Here is a 21,052-nt window from a genome sequence, read left to right as displayed (position 1 = left end):
ACTGTAGCCATAAAATTAACACATTTGCTCCTTGGAAGGAAAGCTGGGAAAAACCTAGACAGCATACTAAGAAGCAGAGACATCACTCTGCTGACGGAGGTCCAAACAGTCAAAGCTATGGGTTTCCCAGTAGTCATGTATGGATGTGAGTGTTGGACCATAAGGAAGGTTGAGTGCTGAAAAATTGATGCCTTCAAACTGTGGTGCTGGAGAAGACTCCTGAGAGTCCCTTGGACTGCAAGGAGATCAAACCAGTCAATCCTAAAGGAAATCAACCTGAATAATCATTGAAAGGACTGATGCTGAAGCCTAAGCTCAAATACTTTGACCACCTGATGAGAAGAGCCAACTCATTGGAAAAGACTCTGATGCTGGGAAAGATTGAGAGCAAGAGGACAAGGGGGCGGCAGAGGATGAGATGAGTAGATAGCATCACTGACTCAATGAACCTGAGTTAGAGCAAACTCCGGGAGATAGTGAAGGGCAGGGAAGCCTGGCATGCTACAGTTCAGGTTGCAGACTTGGCAACTGAACATCAGTGGTGAACTGGCCTGGGAGCTCTCCCGTCTCACCAGAGGGAAAATTTGCCTGCTGCAAGGCAGAACCATCTGTAAAACACCAGCCTTCTTGGTCCAACTAGTGACCAGACATGGTGCATCCCCCCATAGGAATGCCTATGGTTTCTCTTCTTGCCCTCAGTATGAAACATGGAAATATTTATGTTCAACTACTGCAGTTTTTCTCAGCCAGAACTTCTTTTTTTTTTTTTTTTTTTCAGAACTTCTTAACATAATGTTCTTCTCCTCTTTCTCCATGGAAATGTCTTTTGCATTGGGGTCTCAAAATATTTTGTGGAATTAAATAAAAAAAGAATGGAAGAAGGAAGGAAGGAGGCAGGGAAGGCAAGAAAGTTTTACTATTGTAAAACTATTGAAAATCAGGAAACAATTAAATTCATCAATTATGAATTAAAATCTTAAACACAAAACAATTAATTATAATATTTTATTGAAGGAAAAATAATATAGTGGGGCTCAAAAAGCTACACTTACTATGCTTTATAAAGTCAGAGGTTTACACAGGTTTTATGTATGTACACATTCATGACATTATATCACAACATCAAAGGCACCTTTTACTGCCACAGTATTAGGTAACGAATAAAAAATATCAAATTAATCTTTTAAAAAATCTAAAATGATACAATCTATTTTAGGATTATGTACATATTTGAAGCATTCAGATATTTTTAAACATGTTCTATGTGCATTACAATTATCTCTAATTCTCAAAATATTATGATACCAAAATTCTGTTTGTCAAATAACAAAGCACAAGATGCTGTAATCTATAACCAAGCACCAGTTAAAATCAGTGTTAAATGCTCCATCAATTAGTTTGACTTCTAACACATGCAAAGTGAAGTGGGTACTTAAGAATTTAAGATAACCATTGCAAAACTTTTAGGGTCTCCATTTTTTTTTTTTTTTGGTCTTTAATTAGTTGATTTCTTTTGAGAAAATGGGGAGAACTGGATGACTTTGATCAATGTTTTCCTAGTGGTTTTATGGAATCCTAGGGCTCTTAGAAGAAACTTCCAAGGCACTGGAGAAGGTTTAGTCCATGTTATGCATATTATATATTGGAGCTTTGTATAAGATGAGATCATACAAAGGGTTTATTGCTTTAAAATACATTTGAAAATACTAACATGGGAAACTGCTTTAAAGTATATTTCATTTGGTTATGCTAACACAGTTTAAGAAATATCTTTGTTGAAACAGATTATCACACTTAGTGAACTGCACAACTCAAGTGAAAGGTTATCTAAAAATGTTGCTTTCATTAGTTACAGAGGATATAATCCTAAATTTTTATGTATATTTTTAAGTCCAGAAGGAATTTGAATAGAACAATAAAATGTCATAATTAGCTCAAAAGTATGACCAAAGAGCATTATCAAATTATAGATCAACAAGTAAAAATGGAGAATCTTTTGGTATATGAAAATTGTTTTAATATATAAAAATAAATGATCACTTAAAGTGAAAAAGTTCTCTTCATTACTTTTACCTCTTATCGTATTTATGATGTAAACAAAATTAAAAATATATTTTATTAATACCTAGTTCAAAAAAAGAACACTGTTAATAAGCACCTCAGGACTAGAATGCCATAAAAAATTATTATTTAGGAAAATGGATGTCAAGATATATGTATTACCCTCATAGAAAATTATTTAAATAGAATCAAGCATCTTTAATGTCATCAGAGTTACTGAGTATCCAAGAATTTAGTATTATGCAACTTAAATTTTCATTGAACTGAAGAAATGGTTTTATTGGCAGGCCAAGTTGCCATCAAGAATTTGTTCTTACAACCACCAGAGGGCGCCAGTGCCTGAAGCACGGTTGGTGTAGGTGTAATCTAACCTTTAGTTGATAACTTGAATTTTACATTCCAAGTTTAAAAATGCTATTTAAAAAGATGAATAACTTCTAAGAAATATATTTACATTTTGTAACACCCAAATAATGTTGGATTATTATATAAAAATAGAGCACACTGGCTTATTTTGGTTAAGATTCATTTAACAGGACGTTATTAAGATTTCTAAATCAGAAATTGAAAGGACATCATTTGTAACTATGAATAAAAAGAGACTTCTTAACCTACTAACACTAACAATTCATTTAGCACCACATATATAGCACCAGAATAGATACTGATAGTTCACACTTATTAAAAACATTAATTGCAAAGAAACTTCAAAATTAAAGCAAGTATATGGTGGTTGTAATGAATTTTCAGCACCATTAACCAGTGAACTGTGTAACTTTCTAAGTTGTTGACTGACCTCTCATAAGTCAAAGTTAGAAGATGAAAGAATTTTAAAAAATCATTTTGCATGTGTTTAAATGTCTTTCCTCACACATATAACAATACAAAAAAATGCAAATATAAAACAAAGATAATTTTAGACATTGATAGAAATCTAATTTTACTCTTCCTAAACACTTCCATAGGAAACGGCTTCCTATGGAATAGGAATCCAAGATTGGTGTCCTATGCTACTGCAGAACATTGGGAATGTTGTTATACAAGGGGGAGAAAACAGACCCCAGTTTAAGCATGACTTTTCCTTCCTGAACGCATTCAAATGATCTGTTTAACTTATGTATTCACTTAATAGGCAGGATATGAACACAGAACACTTGAACTGGCCTAAATATGTTTTTGATTGCTTATGTAGATGTTGTAAGTTGATCTAACACAAGCATATACTAATGAGAAAAATATATATTGTTTCAATTCAAATATTCTGAGTAAATTATACTGATTGAATTTTCCCTACTGTTTGGTCAGTTCTGTGCTAAAACTTCATGGAACTTTCAAATGAGTATTTCCACAAAAGTTTCGAATGAACTGCCAAGTGAACTTGGTAGGGAAGTCCTAACGGACCACGGAAGTGATGCTGCTTAGACTACAGGACAGGAAAAAAAACCAACAAAACATGATAACGATGAAAATCGTTTCGGCCACATTTTAAAAGCAAACTTACCTACCATAACCAGGAACATTATGAGTATGCCTACACAACTCAAATACAATTCTGTAAAGGAATCCATCAGTTTAACAGATCAACTTGTAATTTTTCCAGTCTTTTGATGACATGGAAGCCAAAAAAATTGATGTTATGACAGAATTTTTTAAATTTTTCTACTGAATAAAGGATGTAATGAAAAATCCATACCAAAGATAAAATTCAACGCTGTAGAATATGTATGCCAATCACCATGTCGAATGAAACCTATTGAAATGAAAACCTCAATACTATTTAAAGCTGCTTTTATGAAATAGCTTATGCCCAGACCCTTTTTCCCTTTGGGAGTTACAGTGAGAAACAGCTACCCTAGCACCACTGTTGCATGCTGTGAAAAGTATGACCCTCTGGGTTGATTCAAGCAAACGTTCATTTGGTTTAGCCTAGAAAATAAAACATTTCACATGGCCACTTTATATTACTAACTTTAAGAAGCACAGATAGAATAACAAATATACCCGTTACATTTTCAGCTCAGTTGTTAAGTTATAAATAAACTTATATTTGGAAAGGACTGTTGTGTACAAGTTTATGAGTATGTGGTTCCTAGTCTTAATCTGATATATTTGGTGCTTTATCTGGATTGTTGATGCACTCAAAGCTTTGTATTTAAGACATTTTTGTCTTAATGAAATATGGAAAGGTGAGGTTCCTCTAATTCTTGCAATACTAGACTGTTGAGTTAATTCTAAAAACCATTCATATAAAAACTTATTACACTATAGCCATTATATAAGAAGCTGGTATAAATACACAAAGATAAGACAGAATTTCTGCCAAAGAGGAGCTCATGAAAGACTTAATTTTATCTCAAATAAAAGCTTCACAACATTAATGATCATTTTAATATTCATGATTTTCTATTAATATGGTAATTTTACCTTCAAATGAACTTCTGTGAATCATGTGGCAAATAGCATTATTCTTTTTGAGACCTGAGAAATCAAGCCACACAAGTAAACCAGCAATAGGATGGAACTGATTAAAACCATTTTTTTGGTTTAATAGTTATTTTACTACTTCTGTAGAACTAGTTTAGGAAACTCAAGAAAGACTATCTAGATAAAGGAAACAAACATTCCACTAATGAGTTTTCTCTCCAATTGCCTGTATATATTAGCTAAAAGTTGATTTGAGACCTGACTTTTACTGTTATTTCTGTTCTTCATATTAGTCTCCAAAAATACTTATTTTTAATAAAGTCTATATATGTTCCCACAAAAGCAAAGTCATTTGATAGGAAAACATTTGGTCAGATTCAATGTGTGAAAGAAATCTGGCCAATTATTTGTCATCATGAAAACCTGAACTCCAGATGCTGGATAATCCCCCATTGGATTTAATTAACTATCTGTCATCTTTCAATGAATCTAAACTAAGAAACTGTAAATGTGTAGAGAATTTTAAACAAGTAGCTTCTTTCTGTTATTTGTACTCTGGAACTAATTGTGTTTACTGATTCTGTAATTCTACTGCAGCATTATATAACTTGAACCACACACACACACACACACACACACACACACACACACGCATGCACATGTAAAATGTAATGTGTTAAGTGTCTTGATCCATGTGTTGACTTTCTCCTCTCTGAAAGTGATTTGGAAATAAACATTTCCAAAATCACATGAGTGAAACTTTCACAGTGATTTGCTTTCCACCATGCTTCACTTTTGGGGCTTCCCAGTTTGTTCAGTGGTAAAGAATCCACCTGCCAATGCAGGAGACACAGGAGATGCAAGTTCAATCTCTAATTCAGAAAGATCCCCTGGAGAAGGAAATGGCAACCCACTCCAGTATTCTTGCCTGGAGAATCCTATGGATAAAGGAGGCTGGTGGGCTACAGGCCACAGGATTGCAAAGAGTCAGACACCACTGAAGCAACTGAGCATGCACACACGCAAACTTAATGCAGAACTGAAAAATATTCTCCTTAGATATGGTAATAAAATTTGGTACTTAGTGCTTAGAAAATCATCTGAAGAGGCCCCTTTCACAAAATCATAGCTGTCTGTGGTGTGTACATGAGATTTTCCACATGATACTCAAGGACCCTCATGCTGAATGATTCTCATCAAATAAGGACAAGCAGAACAATGAAGAGCAGGAAATATCCTTGGCACCTGCATGTTTCTTTCTGGTATCCCTCACCTCCTGCTCACAGGCTTCAAGGTATACTAAACCTTCAGGATATGCCTTTCTGAGGCTCTCCGTGTGTGTGTGTGTGTGTGTGTGTGTGTGCGCGCGCGCGCGTGTGTGGTAACCCTATTTCCGTGGGTTTGCATGCCTGTCTCCTGAATCTTACTTCTCTTGGACCTCGTCAGTTCACTTAGGTCTTGTTTTCCACCTTCCAAAACAACTATTTACACTCACGGTTGTTCGTTCTTCCCTGCCTCATTTAGTTCCAAGTACTATAGCTACATTTTCATTACACGGCGTGGCCTATCATCTATTCCACCTACATGTGGACATCGTTGGGTTCACTTCCTCAAATTTACATGAAAAATCAATTTGTTAACAAAATAACATTTTTACAGCAAGATATTGAGTTGGCCAAAAAGTTCATTTGTTTCCCCATAACATCACAGAAAAACCCGAACAAACTTTTTGGGCAACCCAATAATTAGGCTGCATTATTTCCTGAATATTTTTGTGAGCTTCTTGAAGACAGGAATTATGTCTTGTTATCCTTGCATGATCAGAACATAACTATAGCAGAGTGCTTTGCCCATCATAACCACTCCACACATGATTACTGGTTCAATAAAAGAGGTTAAGCAAAATAAATGTGTTCAACCTTACATAAATTGAGAATATCTTTTGGTGGACCCAAATAAAACAAAATATTTCCATAATGAAATCTGTGGTTCTTAATTAAATTATTATATCTAGATATCATGGAGTTTTATTAGTAGTTTGCTAATGATCAGTTTGGGGATATTAAAGAAATGGGTGCAGGAGATGTCCTACCACCTAACATATTGTTTACAATAGGATTTTTAAAAAATTCCTCCAAGCTAACTACAAAATCAAATTATATATGTATGTGTATTTATAGGCCAAATATATGTTCTATTTGTTAGGAATGTAACATAATTTCTTTGGAAAACAAGCTTTGGAATTGGATGCATCAACTATGTCAATACTACATACAGAGTATTTTAATTTAGACTTAGAGGTCAGAAAATAGAAATGGATGTTTGATTACCTCAAAGGATTAAACAAACATACAAGATAAACACTAATCTTTACAATGAATAATAAAAGGAAAACAAGATTATGATAAAATATGTATAGTATGTGCAAAACTCAATATATATATATGCCTATGATTCCCAGAAACCACTATATTTCCTGGAGGAAAAGATAAGCTTATTTAAACCAATACAGGTAGTTTGACGTTACACCTGGAAAGCAGAGATTGTCAGTACAAGACCCTCCATAACTTGGAGGGCAAGCTGAACATGGTACCCCTACTTTATATGGTGCTTCTCCGATCCAGTTGCCCCTAGGAAAAAAAAGAAGAGAGCATGAGTGTTACTTGCTCATTTTTTAAAATCTGATTGCCCTTAAGCACATGATCACACATTGACATGTGATGAAATTTTCAGAAGTGTGTCATTTTTAGAAATGCACTGAAAGTTACATCCATTTCTTATTTCTGCAGCAATTTATTCTATATATCTTACTTTAAAAATACTTTCTTTCTGAGTAAGTTAATATCATGTTAATTTACAATAATTTACAATGCATGGTGACATTATTAGTCAACCCACATCTGACTTGATGCTCTATCCATCACCACAGCTGCCTCTTTCCTACTGCAGCCTTCCAGAACACATACGCTGTGTCCTCTTAAATGTACTTTTTAAAAAGTCATGCTAATGCTATTATAAAGATAGTAAAATATATACAAATACATATATATATATATATATATAAGTGTGTACTATATATATAAGTGTGTACATGCTCAGTCACTGTTGTGTTCAGTTCTTTAGGACCCCATGGACTGTAGCCCAGTACATGAGATTTTCCAGGCAAGAAAACTGGAACAGGTTGTCATTTCCTTCTCCAGGGGATCTTCCCGATCCAGGGATCAAAGCTTCCTCTCTTACGTCTCTTGCATTGGCAGGTGGGTTCTTTACCACTAGTGCCGCCTGGGAAGCCCATATACAGTATATATACAATTCGGGGAGGCTTAGAAATGGTGACATGAGCAAGAAGTTGTCATAAGCATAAAAAATAGGTTTTAAGAGTTCAAAGGATTTCTTTCTAAAGTTGAATAGTTTAGATTCTCAGTATTCATAAAATGAGACATGGAAAACTCAGAGAATAGTGGCTTACAGAACCAGCCATTAAAGATGATTCCAAAACATTTTCCCATATGTAAACTCACGGTTATAATTTTTAGCAATACTGTTAATTTTTTAAAATAATGCTGAACACATTTAACTGAATGTTGTCAATATTTTCCTTCATCTTGATGGCCATAATGATACACCAAATTCAGCATTTAGGATAAAAACAGTCACAACGTCTTACTGTTACTAAGCTCTTTTAGCTATGATGGAGGAAGCAATGGATTTATTTACAGTAGCATGGTGATTAGTAACTACAGTACTAACAGATAACCACAGAGCCAGAAGTGTGAAGGAAACCGAATGGTCAGGAGAAAATGTGGTGTGTGGTGGGTTGAAGATAAAACAACAGTGGAAAAGCTAAAATATTGAGCCATCGGGGAAGCCCCATATTCAATAGTAAATCAGTCAGTGGATAAACATATTTTAATTTTTATCCTTTCAGGCTAATTCATTTTCATTCTCTCATTTCTCTCTCTTTCTCTCCAACCACCCGACCCCCAACCACCACCCAACCCTGTATTTCTTTTTTCCCTGATAAACAGTTGGCTTGAGATAACTTTATGCTGCTATTCAACTATCAGTCGGAATTTTTAAACTTTCTTCACTGCCTGTTTCAAAAAATGGTTCTCTGTTACAGCAAATACACCATACTAACACAATATCTTAATCTCTTAGACATAAAACAATCAGACATCTCATCAATAATATTGCAAAAATCCCATCATTGGCCAAAAACAGAATAGCCAAATGAATGTAATAAAAGCCTCTTTCACTAGAGAACTGCCTGGCCTATTTATGTCAGAAAGAAGAGTTAGAGTCTTAATAGGAAAATATAAGGTGCATAACTGAAAATATCAAACAAATGCACAGTTTTAAAGCTTTTCATGATGCAGTCACATTTTACTTTCCAAATCTTACTATTCTAATAACTGTGGAGAGGAGACCATTGGGAAAATCGCTATTTTTCTAACTTTGCAAAAACACTGCCCCTGGCATACAACCATGTAAATGAGTAATGCAGTTATTTGTGAAACGTTTTCTCATTCCCTCCCCATACTGGCAAAGCTGGAGAAAAATCTTTGTTTGGGACTTACTTTGGAAGACACCAGGCGTGTCATAAATCCTTTGCACATTTTAGTATTTACTCCAAAAGGGAAAAGACTCATGTATAAATACTGGAACACTTTATCCAAAGAGTCATTGTTATCAAAAAGGCATTTTATCAAATGTCAACAAATGCTTGTTTATCTTCATAATACAAAAGAATGCTCATAAATATAAAATACAACTATATTTTACAATATTTGATCAATTTTCACAATATGAAATATACAATTTTAATGTGTGCCACAGGATGAAATTACTGAATTTTTTATTTTATATAGTTTAAATCATGGCACAGCTTTCATTAAAAAGATGTCATAGCATTTAAATTTTCCCTTCTGATTCTGAATGCCTCCTTAACCACCTATGGAAAAAATAAACTGTGATTTTAATTCTACCCTTAAAAGAAAGAAGAAGTGCTTGTTTTCTTTTCCTAGTGAAAAAGTTAAGCCAACATTCTAGGAATGATTGATGAGAATACTGTGGTGTTGATAAATTCCCTAGAAGATCTTTGCCTGAGACTTTTATATAAGCTATCAAAAGCCTGGAATCACATGTTTATTTTATAATTACCAGGTCTAAAGAAAGATGAGGAGGAGAATTTAGTGAATCTCCAAATCACAAATTGTCTTGTCCAAAATGTTAATCTAGAATCCTTGTGAAAAGAAATCTTTCAGCTTTTAACTTTTTTGATATATGAGAAGATGGAAGATTTGAGGATCTGAGCTTGTTAGTTAAGTCTTACTCATATTATTTACCTGTTAAAAATATCTATCAGACTGAAGATATTTAACATCATTAAGGATTTCAGGAAGTAGAAGCCAACCAGATACTTACTTTGGGGCATAGTTGCATACCAAATAAACTGCACGGCGCCATACAGCTCCCCACACATTCATGTTCTGACAAGTATGAATTGCACATCCTATTCGATTGGAGGTGGCCCAAACCATCTGAGAAAGTAAACCCATATACCATTATTAGGATCAGGAGTTAAGAAAACGCAGGTTCACCAAAATGGAAAGAGCGTTTTTTAAAAAAGAATGAATCAGAACTGAACAAGACAAAATAACCTGTGTATAATGTGTGCACATGGGGCCGAAACATCTCATAGGACATCGGGGATTGCAATCCTGGGGATATGGAAAGGCGTAGTCTTTCACTTCATCATACCATGGCTTGACCAACTGGAGAATAGAGCGGTATCTAAATATCAAGAAACACAATGAGAACTCACAGTTCAGCAGTGGCAATGTGTAGTGGACTCACACTAAATTACAAGTTAATTGTTCTTTTGCAGGCTATTAATGGCAAATCAAGAGCATATCCACCCCCTCACAATAACCATCACCACCCAGCAGAATCCTCTGTTCCTCCCAGTAGAGCCAAGCATGAAAATGTTCAGGCCTGGAGCAAGTGATCCTATATTTGTTTAAGTATGAGTCTGGTTGTTTCAAAAAGAGAAATGCAAATCTTTCGGGAATTATCATCTTTACCTTATATTTACCAATGTCAGAAATGTCTTCCATTGGAATCTTATACATAATTAAAAATTAGATATTAAAAAAAAACTGTGATACTAGACTCAGAGTGATTTCCCCCCTTAAAGTTGTATCATTTTAATTTAGTGAGAATTCACCCGATTTTTCTCCCCTCTATGGAAGGGAATGAGTCTTTGAATGTTGGATGATGACCTCTCACAGTGCAGAAAAATTATCCTGTTACCGGAAGCAGCTTCATTCACAGTTGCATATACTTGCATATACATATATGTGCATATGTATATGTACATATGCATGTAAATACATTGAATTTGTATAACACATATATAGGAATATGCAAACATGGGAAAGCTGCATACATAATAATGGCTTCTGCCACTATCAAGGGATTTTTCTGAACTAGAAGCGATAGGATAAGGATACAACCTGATTCTTTCAAAGATTCTGTGAGATTAGTGTAGAATTCACTTTTCACTTTCATGCATTGGAGAAGGAAATGGCAACCCACTCCAGTGTTCTTGCCTGGAGAATCCCTGGGACGTGGGAGCCTGGTGGGCTGCGGTCTATGGGTCGCACAGAGTCGGACACGACTGAAGTGACTTAGCAGCAGCAGCAGCAGTGTAGAATAGATTAAGGGATGGTGTTCCAAGGGTGAAAGAGAAAACTGGGGGTTTTTTTAGGCTTTTTTAAAAATTTAAATAATTTTTTAAGACATCTAAAACAGTCATAGGCCAAGCATCAGTGACTGGCATATAGTGAGTTCTCAATAAATACCTGTAGACGTTACTTGAAATTGACGCTACTAACACTTGGAGTCCATAGGCAATAAAGTTATCAATAAAGTTATCTGGATAAACAGTATCAGTGAAACTATTTCTTACCTTCCAGTTCGTACAGATAGATTTTGACCCAAAAATCTCAATAGGTAAGAAGGTCCATGGTCCCAAATGCAGGTAGCTGCCCAAGCCTCTGCAGACTTTGCAAGATTTTCATCCCAAACCTGTGTAAGGGAAAAAAAAAAAAAAAAAACCTTCAGCTTACTGAGTTTGCTAGTAACAAACAAAAAGAGGCAAGAAAGAATCTACCATTTCCTAAAGTTCTTCCTCTTCTACTTCCTGACTAAAAGAAAGCAAGATTAGACCATTGTTATTTAAAGTTCTACAATACAGTATGGTTATTCCTCAAAAATCTTTATTGTTTTAACACTGTCATCTAGACCCGAAGTCCAGACATCAATTTTAGTAAAGGATAGGTTAAGTAAAATATCGTGTCTAGATGTAACTTGGAGACAACTCCTACTGACCACTAAAGTTTGAATCTACCAGCATCAAATGATTTCCCTGGAGTTTATTCAGAGCTATTAATATATCTCAAAAATTAATATGATCAAATTTATTCAAATAATGAACCAAAACTGACAATGTAAAATATTATAACTTTTATTGAGATATAATTGATATGTAACAATATATGCTTCAAATGTACAACTTAATGATTTTTATATATGTATATATTGTGAAATTATCATCACAAGAAGTCTAATTAACATTCATCACCACACACAGTTCAAATTTTTTTTCTTGTGAAGAGAACTTTTAAATTCTATTTTTTAGCAACATTCAAATATATAATACAGTACTATACATATAGTCACCATGCTGTATATTACATCCCCAGGAATTATTTTATAACTGCAAGTTTGTACCTTTCAGCCACCCCCAACCTCATCTCCGACAACCACCTATCTGTTCTCTAGATCTATGAATTCAGTGTTGTTTTTGTTGTTGTTGTTTTTAGATTTCACATTTATGTGACATCATATGTTGTCTTTTTCTGATTTATTTCACTTAGCATAATGCCTTTAAGTTCCATCGATGCTATCACAATGGCAAGATTTCCTTGTTTCTTATAGCTGAATAATATTCCACTTATCCACTTATCTGTTGATGATAATTTAAGCTGCTTCTATGTATTGGCTATTGTAAACAGTGCCACTATGAACATGGGGGTGAATGTATCCTTTTGAGTTAGTATTTTAGTTTCCTTCAGATGAATACCTAGAAGTAGAATTGCTATATCTTATGTCCAACCTAGACAGCATATTAAAAAGCAGAGAGATTACTTTGCCAACAAAGGTCTGTCTAGTCAGGGCTATGGTTTTTCCTGTGGTCATGTATGGATGTGAGAGTTGGACTGTGAAGAAGGCTGAGCGCCGAAGAATTGATGCTTTTGAACTGTGGTGTTGGAGAAGACTCTTGAGAGTCTCTTGGACTGCAAGGAGATCCAACCAGTCCATTCTGAAGGAGATCAGCCCTGGGATTTCTTTGGAAGGAATGATGCTAAAGCTGAAACTCCAGTACTTTGGCCACCTCATGCGAAGTGTTGACTCATTGGAAAAGACCCTGATGCTGGGAGGGATTGGGGGCAGGAGGAGAAAGGGACAACAGAGGATGAGATGGCTGGATGGCATCACTGACTCGATGGACGTGAGTCTGAGTGAACTCCGGGAGTTGGTGATGGACAGGGAAGCCTGGCATGCTGCAATTCATGGGGTCACAAAGAGTCAGACATGACTGAGCGACTGATCTGATCTGATCTGATAGTAGTTCTATTTTTATTTTGGGGGAGACATTCTATACTGTTTTCCACAGTGTTGGCACCAATTTCCATTTCCATCTACAGTGTACGAGACTCCCTTTCTCCATATCCGCTCCAACATTTTTTATGTCTTGAGTCTTTGACAATAGCCATCCTAACAGGTATGAGATGATGTCTCATTGTAGTTTGGATTTGCATTTATGCCAATTTTTAAAGGTCAAACTACATCTAAGTATAATATGATATAATTTGATATGTTGTGTCATTTGAATATTTTATATTAATAATAATATTAGAATTGTCATGAACTGGAAACATAGATGTATTTAATATAACAATGTATTTAACTGAAAGGAAATTAATTTAGTGACTTTGAAATAAAATAGGAAAAACAACAACTGGTGAACCCTTCAAGAGACACTTTCATCCTAGGAAACCATGACACCCACCCTCAAAAAAGATTTGTTAGTTCAAAAATTGTCTTAAATTAGAAAAATGAAGTTATGTTACATAAATCTATCTAGAATTATACTAAAATATATTCACTCACAAAGTTACGTAAATCAGAACTATCGAGAAAGGATCTTGAGTAATTCTATGGTGACAGTGGCCACATCTCCACTGTCTATGTAGAAAGAAAGATCATTCAGAAACAACTTTCTTTTAATTATCTAGACTATAATCTTCCCATTTGAGGATTAAGTTAAATATGGCAAGATATCACATAATACCCTTTTAATACTTTGGCTACCTAATGGGAAGAGCCAACTCATTTGAAAAGATGCTGATGTTGGGAAAGATTGAGGGGAGGAGGAGAAGAGGGCAACAAAGGATGACATGATTGGATGGCATCATCGACTCAACGGATATGAGATTGAGCAAACTCTGAGAGATAGTGAAGGACAGGGAATCTTGGTGTGCTGCTATTCATTGGGTGGCAAAGAGTCAGACATGACTTAGTGACTGAAAAACAACCTTTTAATAGATGAGTAATCAATGTTACAGAGTACCTGAAGAACTATGGATAGAGGTTCGTGACATTATACTGGAGGCAGTGATCAAGACCATCCCCAAGAAAAAGAAATGCAAAAAGGCAAAATGGCTGCCTGAGGAGGCCTTACAAATAGGTGTGAAAAGAAGAGAAGCAAAAAACACAGGAGAAACGGAAAGATATACCTGTTTGAATGCAGAGTTCCAACAAATAGCAAGGAGAGATAAGAAAGCCTTCCTCAGTAATCAGTGCAAAGAAATAGAGGAAAACAATAGAATGGGAAAGACTAGAGATCTCTTCAAGAAAATTAGAGATACCAAGGGAAAATTTTATGCAAAGATGGGCTCAATAAAGGACAGAAATGGTATGGACCTAACAGAAGCAAAAGATACTAAGAAGAGGTGGCAAGAATACACAGAAGAAGTACAAAAAAGATCTTCACGACCCAGATAATCATGATGGTGTGATCACTCACCTAGAGTCAGATATCCTGGAATGTGATGTCAAGTGGGCCTTAGGAAGCATCACTACAAACAAAGCTAGTGGAGGTGATGGAATTCCAGTTGAGCTATTTCAAATCCTAAAAGATGATGCTGTGAAAGTGCTGCACTCAATACGCCAGCAAATTTGGAAAACTCAGCAGTGGCCACAGGACTGGAAAAGGTCAGTTTTCATTCCAATCCCAAAGAAAGGCAATGCCAAAGAATGCTCAAACTACCACACAATTACACTCATCTCACATGCTAGTAAAGTAATGTTCAAAATTCTCCAAGCCAGGCTTCAGCAATACGTGAACCGTGAACTTCCTGATGTTCAAGCTAGTTTTAAAAAAGGCAGAGAAACCAGAGATCAAATTGCCAACATTAGCTGGATCATAGAAAAAGCAAGAGAGTTCCAGAAAAACATCTCTTTCTGCTTTCTTGACTATGCCAAAGCCTTTGACTGTGTAGATCACAGCAAACTGTGGAAAATTCTTCAAGAGATGGGAATACCAGACCACCTGACCTGCCTCTTGAGAAATCTGTATGCAGGTCAGGAAGCAACAGTTAGAACTGGACATGGAACAACAGACTGGTTGCAAATCGGGAAAAGAGTACATCAAGGCTGTATACTGTCACCCTGCTTATTTAACTTATATGCAGAGTACATCAGGAGAAACACTGGGCTGGAAGAAGCACAAGCTGGAATCAGGATTGCCAGGAGAAATATCAATAACCTCAGATATGCAGATGACACAACCCCTATGGCAGAAAGTGAAGAAGAACTAAAGAGCCTCTTGATGAAAGTGAAAGAGGAGAGTGGAAAAGTTGGCTTAAAGCTCAACATTCAGAAAACTAAGATCATGGCATCTAGTTCCATCACTTCGTGGCAAATAGATGGGGGAAAAGTGGAAACAGTGTCAGACTTTATTTGTCTGGGCTCCAAAATCACTGCAGATGGTGACTGCAGCCATGAAATTAAAAGATGCATACCCTTTGGAAGGAAAGTTATGTCCAACCTAGACAGCATATTAAAAAGCAGAGAGATTACTTTGCCAACAAAGGTCTGTCTAGTCAAGGCTATGGTTTTTCCAGTAGTCATTTATGGATGTGAGAGTTGGACTATAAAGAAAGCTGAGCACTGAAGAATTGATGCTTTTGAACTGTGGTGTTGGAGAAGACTCTTGAGAGTCCCTTGGACTGCAAGGAGATCCAACCAGTCCATTCTAAAGGAGATCAGTCCTGAGTGTTCATTGGAAGGACTGATGTTGAAGCTGAAATTCCAGTACTTTGGCCACCTGATGTGAAGAACTGACTCATTGGAAAAGACCCTGATGCTAGGAAAGATTGAAGGCAGGAGAAGGGAACGACAAAGGATGAGATGGTTGGATAGCATCACCAACTCAATAGACATGAGTTTGGGTAGACTCCCAGAGTTCGTGATGAACAGGGAGCCCTGGCATGCTGTAGTCCATAGGGTCACAAAGAGCTGGACACGACTGAGTGACTGAACTGAACTGAATCAATGTTAAGGGCTCCCTAGGTGGTTTGGTGCTAAAGAATCTGCCAACGCAGGAAATGTAGGTTCAATCCCTGGGTCAGGAAGATCCCCTGGAAAAGTAAATGTCAACCCAATCCCACATTGTTGCCTGGGAAATCCTAAGGACAGAGAAGCCCGACAGGCTACAGTCCATGAGGTTGCAAAAGAATTGGACACAACTTAGTGACTAAACACATACATACAATCTATGTTAAATATGGTATATTAAATGGAACATGTTCATTCTATAATATTTTAATAAAAAGTTAGTGTCTGTTTCTTAATGTACTTTGTTTTTCTTTGATATAACATTCTTTTACAATTACGAAAAATATTTTGTATTATGTTTTTCATTGTTATTTAGCTCTGTAAATTATTATAAGGACCTTGATGCTGGAAAAGATTGAAGGCAGGAGAAGGGGACGACAGAGGATGAGATAGTTGGATGGCATCACCGACACAATGGACATGAGTTTGAGCAGGCTCCAGGAGTTGGTGATGGACAGGGAAGCCTGGTATGCTGCAGTTCATGGGGTCACAAAGAGTTGGACATGACTGAGCAACTGAAGTGAACTGAACTGAACTGATAAATTATTACTTCAAATTTCTTTGTTTTATCTGCAAAAATCTCCACAAAATATCAATAATATAAAATAAATTTACATTGAAAATCATCGTATTCTAGGACTGAAATTAACTTTTAAAAGTATTTTGTTTCTCTAATAAAGGATTTGAGTATTTATTCTTCTGATATTTTTAATGAAATATGAATTTATAAAATGTGGATTACAGTTCATCAAAATGCAAAATAGCATATTTACCTCACAAATGAATTTTAAATGGAATAGCATCAACAAATTATGTCCCATGAACTAATTATAATGACTCTGGGGGAAAAAAACACATCTAAGTATTGTTTACACATTGCAGTATAGTGCACTCAGAATAATAACTGCCAAAAACACAATTTTTCTGTGTTTTTATACAGTCATTTGAGAAATAACCTTTCTTACAGTCTTTCTTTTTAAAGATTTTTTTTTTCATGTGGACAATTTTTTTGTAGTCTTTATTGAATTTGTTGTAATATTGCTTCTGTTTTATGTTGGGATTTTTCTGGCCTTGAGTCATGTGGAAGCTTAACTCCCTGAGAGAGATTGAACCCATGCCCCCCTATAGTGTGGAAGGTGAAGTCTTAACCACTGGACTGCCAGGGAAGTCCCTTTCTTATAGTCTTGTCTAAAATATCAGGACTGCATAGAACAAATAATACTGAAAAAGAAAATATTCTGCATTCTAAGTCTACTGTTAAGACCATCTGCAACTGAGGACATATCAGTTATTCTGTCTCCCAGTTATAGACATATAACTGTCTCCCAGTTAACTCATCTATAAATAAGGAGAGTAGATGAAGCCATCTCTACAGTCTCTTTCCTCTTCAGCATCTTACGATTTAATATACCTGAGTAGCCCTGGCATCAGGACCAAGAAGATCTATTATATTGGCTTATGAATTGTTCAGTTCTAGCCTTTTGCACACTAGCCTTTTATTGAAGAATAAAGCTAGATTCTTCACAAAATAATTTAAAATATTTAAGGTAGTGAACAAATTTAATTTAGCATATAATAATTCTATGTGCTTACTTCACATACTTAAAATGTATTGTGTATATCAAAGAGATAAACCAAAGAGTTCATGCCTCAAAAATATCTTACATGACCACCACTTTAAAATTATTATAAAGGATTCTAATAGGAAGATCATGTATTTGGCATTACTGATGCCCACATTTTTATATGTTTCTATGTACAGATATCATAATTTAAATTTTTGAGATGATAGTTGTGAGGGAAGAGGGATAACCATGTTTTTTCATGTTTGCTTTTAGGGAACTGATGGGAGGGATTTCTGTCTGCCCCTAAAGGAAGATGCTGGAGAGCCTGGCAGACTGGCCAGGTCCCACACAGAAAATGGGGTCACTTTGCCTTCCCATGGGAGATCAATCATCTTTCTGAGGCCCACTGCAGAGATGCCCACTTCTCACATTCATCCTGTAGAGAAATGAAGATCCAGGTCTTCAACTTAGGAACTATTTATCTACTGTATTTTGCTGTCTCTTTGTCCATTGGTTACAACTCCCAGGAGAATATGGGTAAGCAATGTATCCCTTCAATCTACATTGTCACTTAAATTTATTAATATGATGAGAGGTCTTTGAGTTTTGAAAACAGCAAATCAAGATAGCCTCTTTCCTATCCAGAGGCTCTAAACTGTGATTAATGTTGTCAGTTTAATCACGTGAAAGAATTCTAACAACTTACAAGTTTCAGGAATGAAGTTATAATCACCTAAGCATTTGAGTAATATGTACATTTCTGGATGCTAAATGGGTAATCAATCTGCTGAATTTCATTAAGCATCTGTGATATTTATTTGAAATAGTTTTAGTATCATACCCTATAAATTTGCAAAAGAAAAAAGGCCACAAATGTGCACTTTTTTAACATTCTATGAAATAACTAGCAAATATGCAACATGTGATTATCAGGTGTTAAACTAAACACCTGATATTTATTTAGCTTTTATGGAGCCAGCCTCAAATTCTGTATTTCTAGGTCTTGTCCCTCTGAAAGTGAATGTGTCAGTCTCTTGGCATTGACTCTTTGTGACCCATGGACTGTAGACACCAGGCTCCTCTGTCCATGGAATTCTCCAGGCAAGGATACTGAAGTGGGTTGCCATGCCCCTCCTCCGGAGGATCTTCCTGACCCAGGGATTAAACTTGGGTCTCCCACATTGCAGACATTTTCTTTAACATCTGTGCCACAAGGGGAGCCCTTTGTTCCTCTACATGGATAAAATAATGTCATAGATAACTGAGTTGCCAACACTTAAACTCTTATCTTGCCTTCTAAAAATGAGGCAAAAATTAAGAAAATTATGCATGGAGACACAAAAATATTTACAGGAGCTAGTAGAAGTTAGATATTATGATTAAATAATTCACAAAGTAAAGATGGTTTGAAACGGTGTCAGAGCATGCACAAGCCTGTATATACGGGCACTACTGCCCTGCATGGCTTTCTTCCATTCTTTGTGTTACAAACTATTTAGTTGGTCAGCTTGTAAATTGATTGATATAGCTTTGAACTAAAATGTTTACCATAAGCTACTGTGCTTATAAATAAATTTAGCACCTTGTCTGTGGAAACCACATAGTCTGATTAAGCCATGAGAGACATCCAGAATTCAAATTGATGTTATTTAATTGCTAGAAGAGTGTGGCTCCAAGAGATAGGAGAGACAGGAAAAGAATGCAGATCCTTATCAGTCCGGGGGTCTTCAGAGCTTGGGTCAAAGAAATAAAAAATTGAGTCAAAGAGTGTCTCAACATGACACACTAACTTTCATAAATAGAAGAATTAGAGAATGATATGATCCAGCCCAAAGATGGGGTCATTTTATAAGCCATTTCCTTAAGTTTTGGTACTCATGACACAGTGGCCACCAGGACATCCAAAGCTCCCTCCTTAAACCCCAGTCATTATTGCTGTACAATAAGAAATGTAGACCAACTGAAAGACAACCCTAAAAATTACTTCAGAATGTATACCCAGCATTGTTAGAGATGGCATACTGGTTTGTTTTTTTTTTTCAAGTGGGTAACATATTTTAATTCCAAGCATAAGAATTAAATGTAGAAGCATTTGAAAGAGTTAAATATAAGTTGCTAAAAAGAATAACTATTTCTGGGTAAGGAATCTATACATATTTGATATTATTTATAGTGGTTAAAAGAATGTGGCAACAGGTTGTTAAAGCAACTAGTTAGCCTTGTAATTGCAATATAAAATGCATTCATGAATAATTATTTATATTTGTGGTTTTAAGTTAAAAATTGTAAGACTATCTTGATATAATTTTTAAACAGTATTGCAAAATTTAGAACTTAAAAGTCACTGAATGTCTTAGCCTCTTAAGACTTTTAAATATATGGAAATGATTTTCAATAAACCAAGTGAAATACTAAAGGTCAAATATGTTAAATCTATAAATGTAACTTAAAATTTAAATTAATTAGATTTGTAAATAGTAACAAACATTAAACAAGTGTGGTTGCCAAAACTTGCTAGATTTATGCATAGAACAAAAATATGTATAAGTGAGGCTAAAGTAGAAAACCATAAATATTAAATTTGAAAATGACCTCTTAAAAAATCTACTCTGCACATGGCAACCATCTTCAAAGACATAAAATACTAAAAATAAAAATACCACACTGAATTTTTGAAGACATATTTCTAAATCAGTTATTGTCAAGGATACTATGATAGCAACACTGGAAACAGTATGGCATGTCCTACAGATACTTGTTTTCTTGGACTTTTAAGCAGTCATTTCTCATATATTTAGATAAAACATAAAGGCAGTTTAGATAGACAAGCTTTTGGTGTTTAAAAATATTCAACTGGGGTTCTTTGTTCTTTTCCTGGGTTAGATTGGGAAAGGAGAGATGACTTACAGAAGTGAGGAAGAGCCATTGAAAAGATATTAAGTGATGAAAAAATTATTTCCCCTGAGGGCAGCCAAAAGCTTTTAAAAAACACTTCATGGGCATGGTTGTGGTTCTGTTTTGAATTGATGGGTTTATTCCCCTTAGGTGGAAATGCTTGTGAGGTGGCCAATGAAGGAAACTGAGACCCAGTGTTAAGAATGAGCCTTGGTTAACCTGGAGGGGGTGGAGTGGGCAGAGGAAGAGAAAAGGCTTTCACATGGGGAATTTTTGGCACTAGTTAGATTAATTAAATGCTATTAAACTGATTGAACTTTAAAAGAGAAGTAGTTAAAGGAACTTGATTTAAAAAAAAT

At 35.5% G+C, this 21,052-nt stretch overlaps 1 protein-coding gene across 2 annotated transcripts in view; it reads right to left on the bottom strand.

The window, feature by feature from the left end:
* Positions 1-991: 991 nt before the first annotated feature.
* PI15 (peptidase inhibitor 15) overlaps positions 992-21,052 on the bottom strand; it is a 36,720-nt gene continuing 16,659 nt past the window's right edge. For both annotated transcript variants that reach the window (XM_027561219.1, XM_027561218.1), the window contains exons 3-6: positions 11,459-11,577; positions 10,149-10,281; positions 9,913-10,028; positions 992-7,115 (exon numbers count right to left, since the gene is read on the bottom strand). In XM_027561219.1, the coding sequence (XP_027417020.1) occupies positions 6,980-7,115; positions 9,913-10,028; positions 10,149-10,281; positions 11,459-11,577 (504 nt within the window). In that variant the 3' untranslated portion in view covers positions 992-6,979. The remainder of the gene's footprint in view (positions 7,116-9,912; positions 10,029-10,148; positions 10,282-11,458; positions 11,578-21,052) is intronic.

This window comes from Bos indicus x Bos taurus, chromosome 14, assembly GCF_003369695.1.
Source record: "Bos indicus x Bos taurus breed Angus x Brahman F1 hybrid chromosome 14, Bos_hybrid_MaternalHap_v2.0, whole genome shotgun sequence".
Lineage (NCBI taxonomy): Eukaryota > Metazoa > Chordata > Mammalia > Artiodactyla > Bovidae > Bos > Bos indicus x Bos taurus.
Note: the sequence above shows the minus strand (reverse complement) of the source record. Positions and strands in the feature narration are given on the sequence as shown.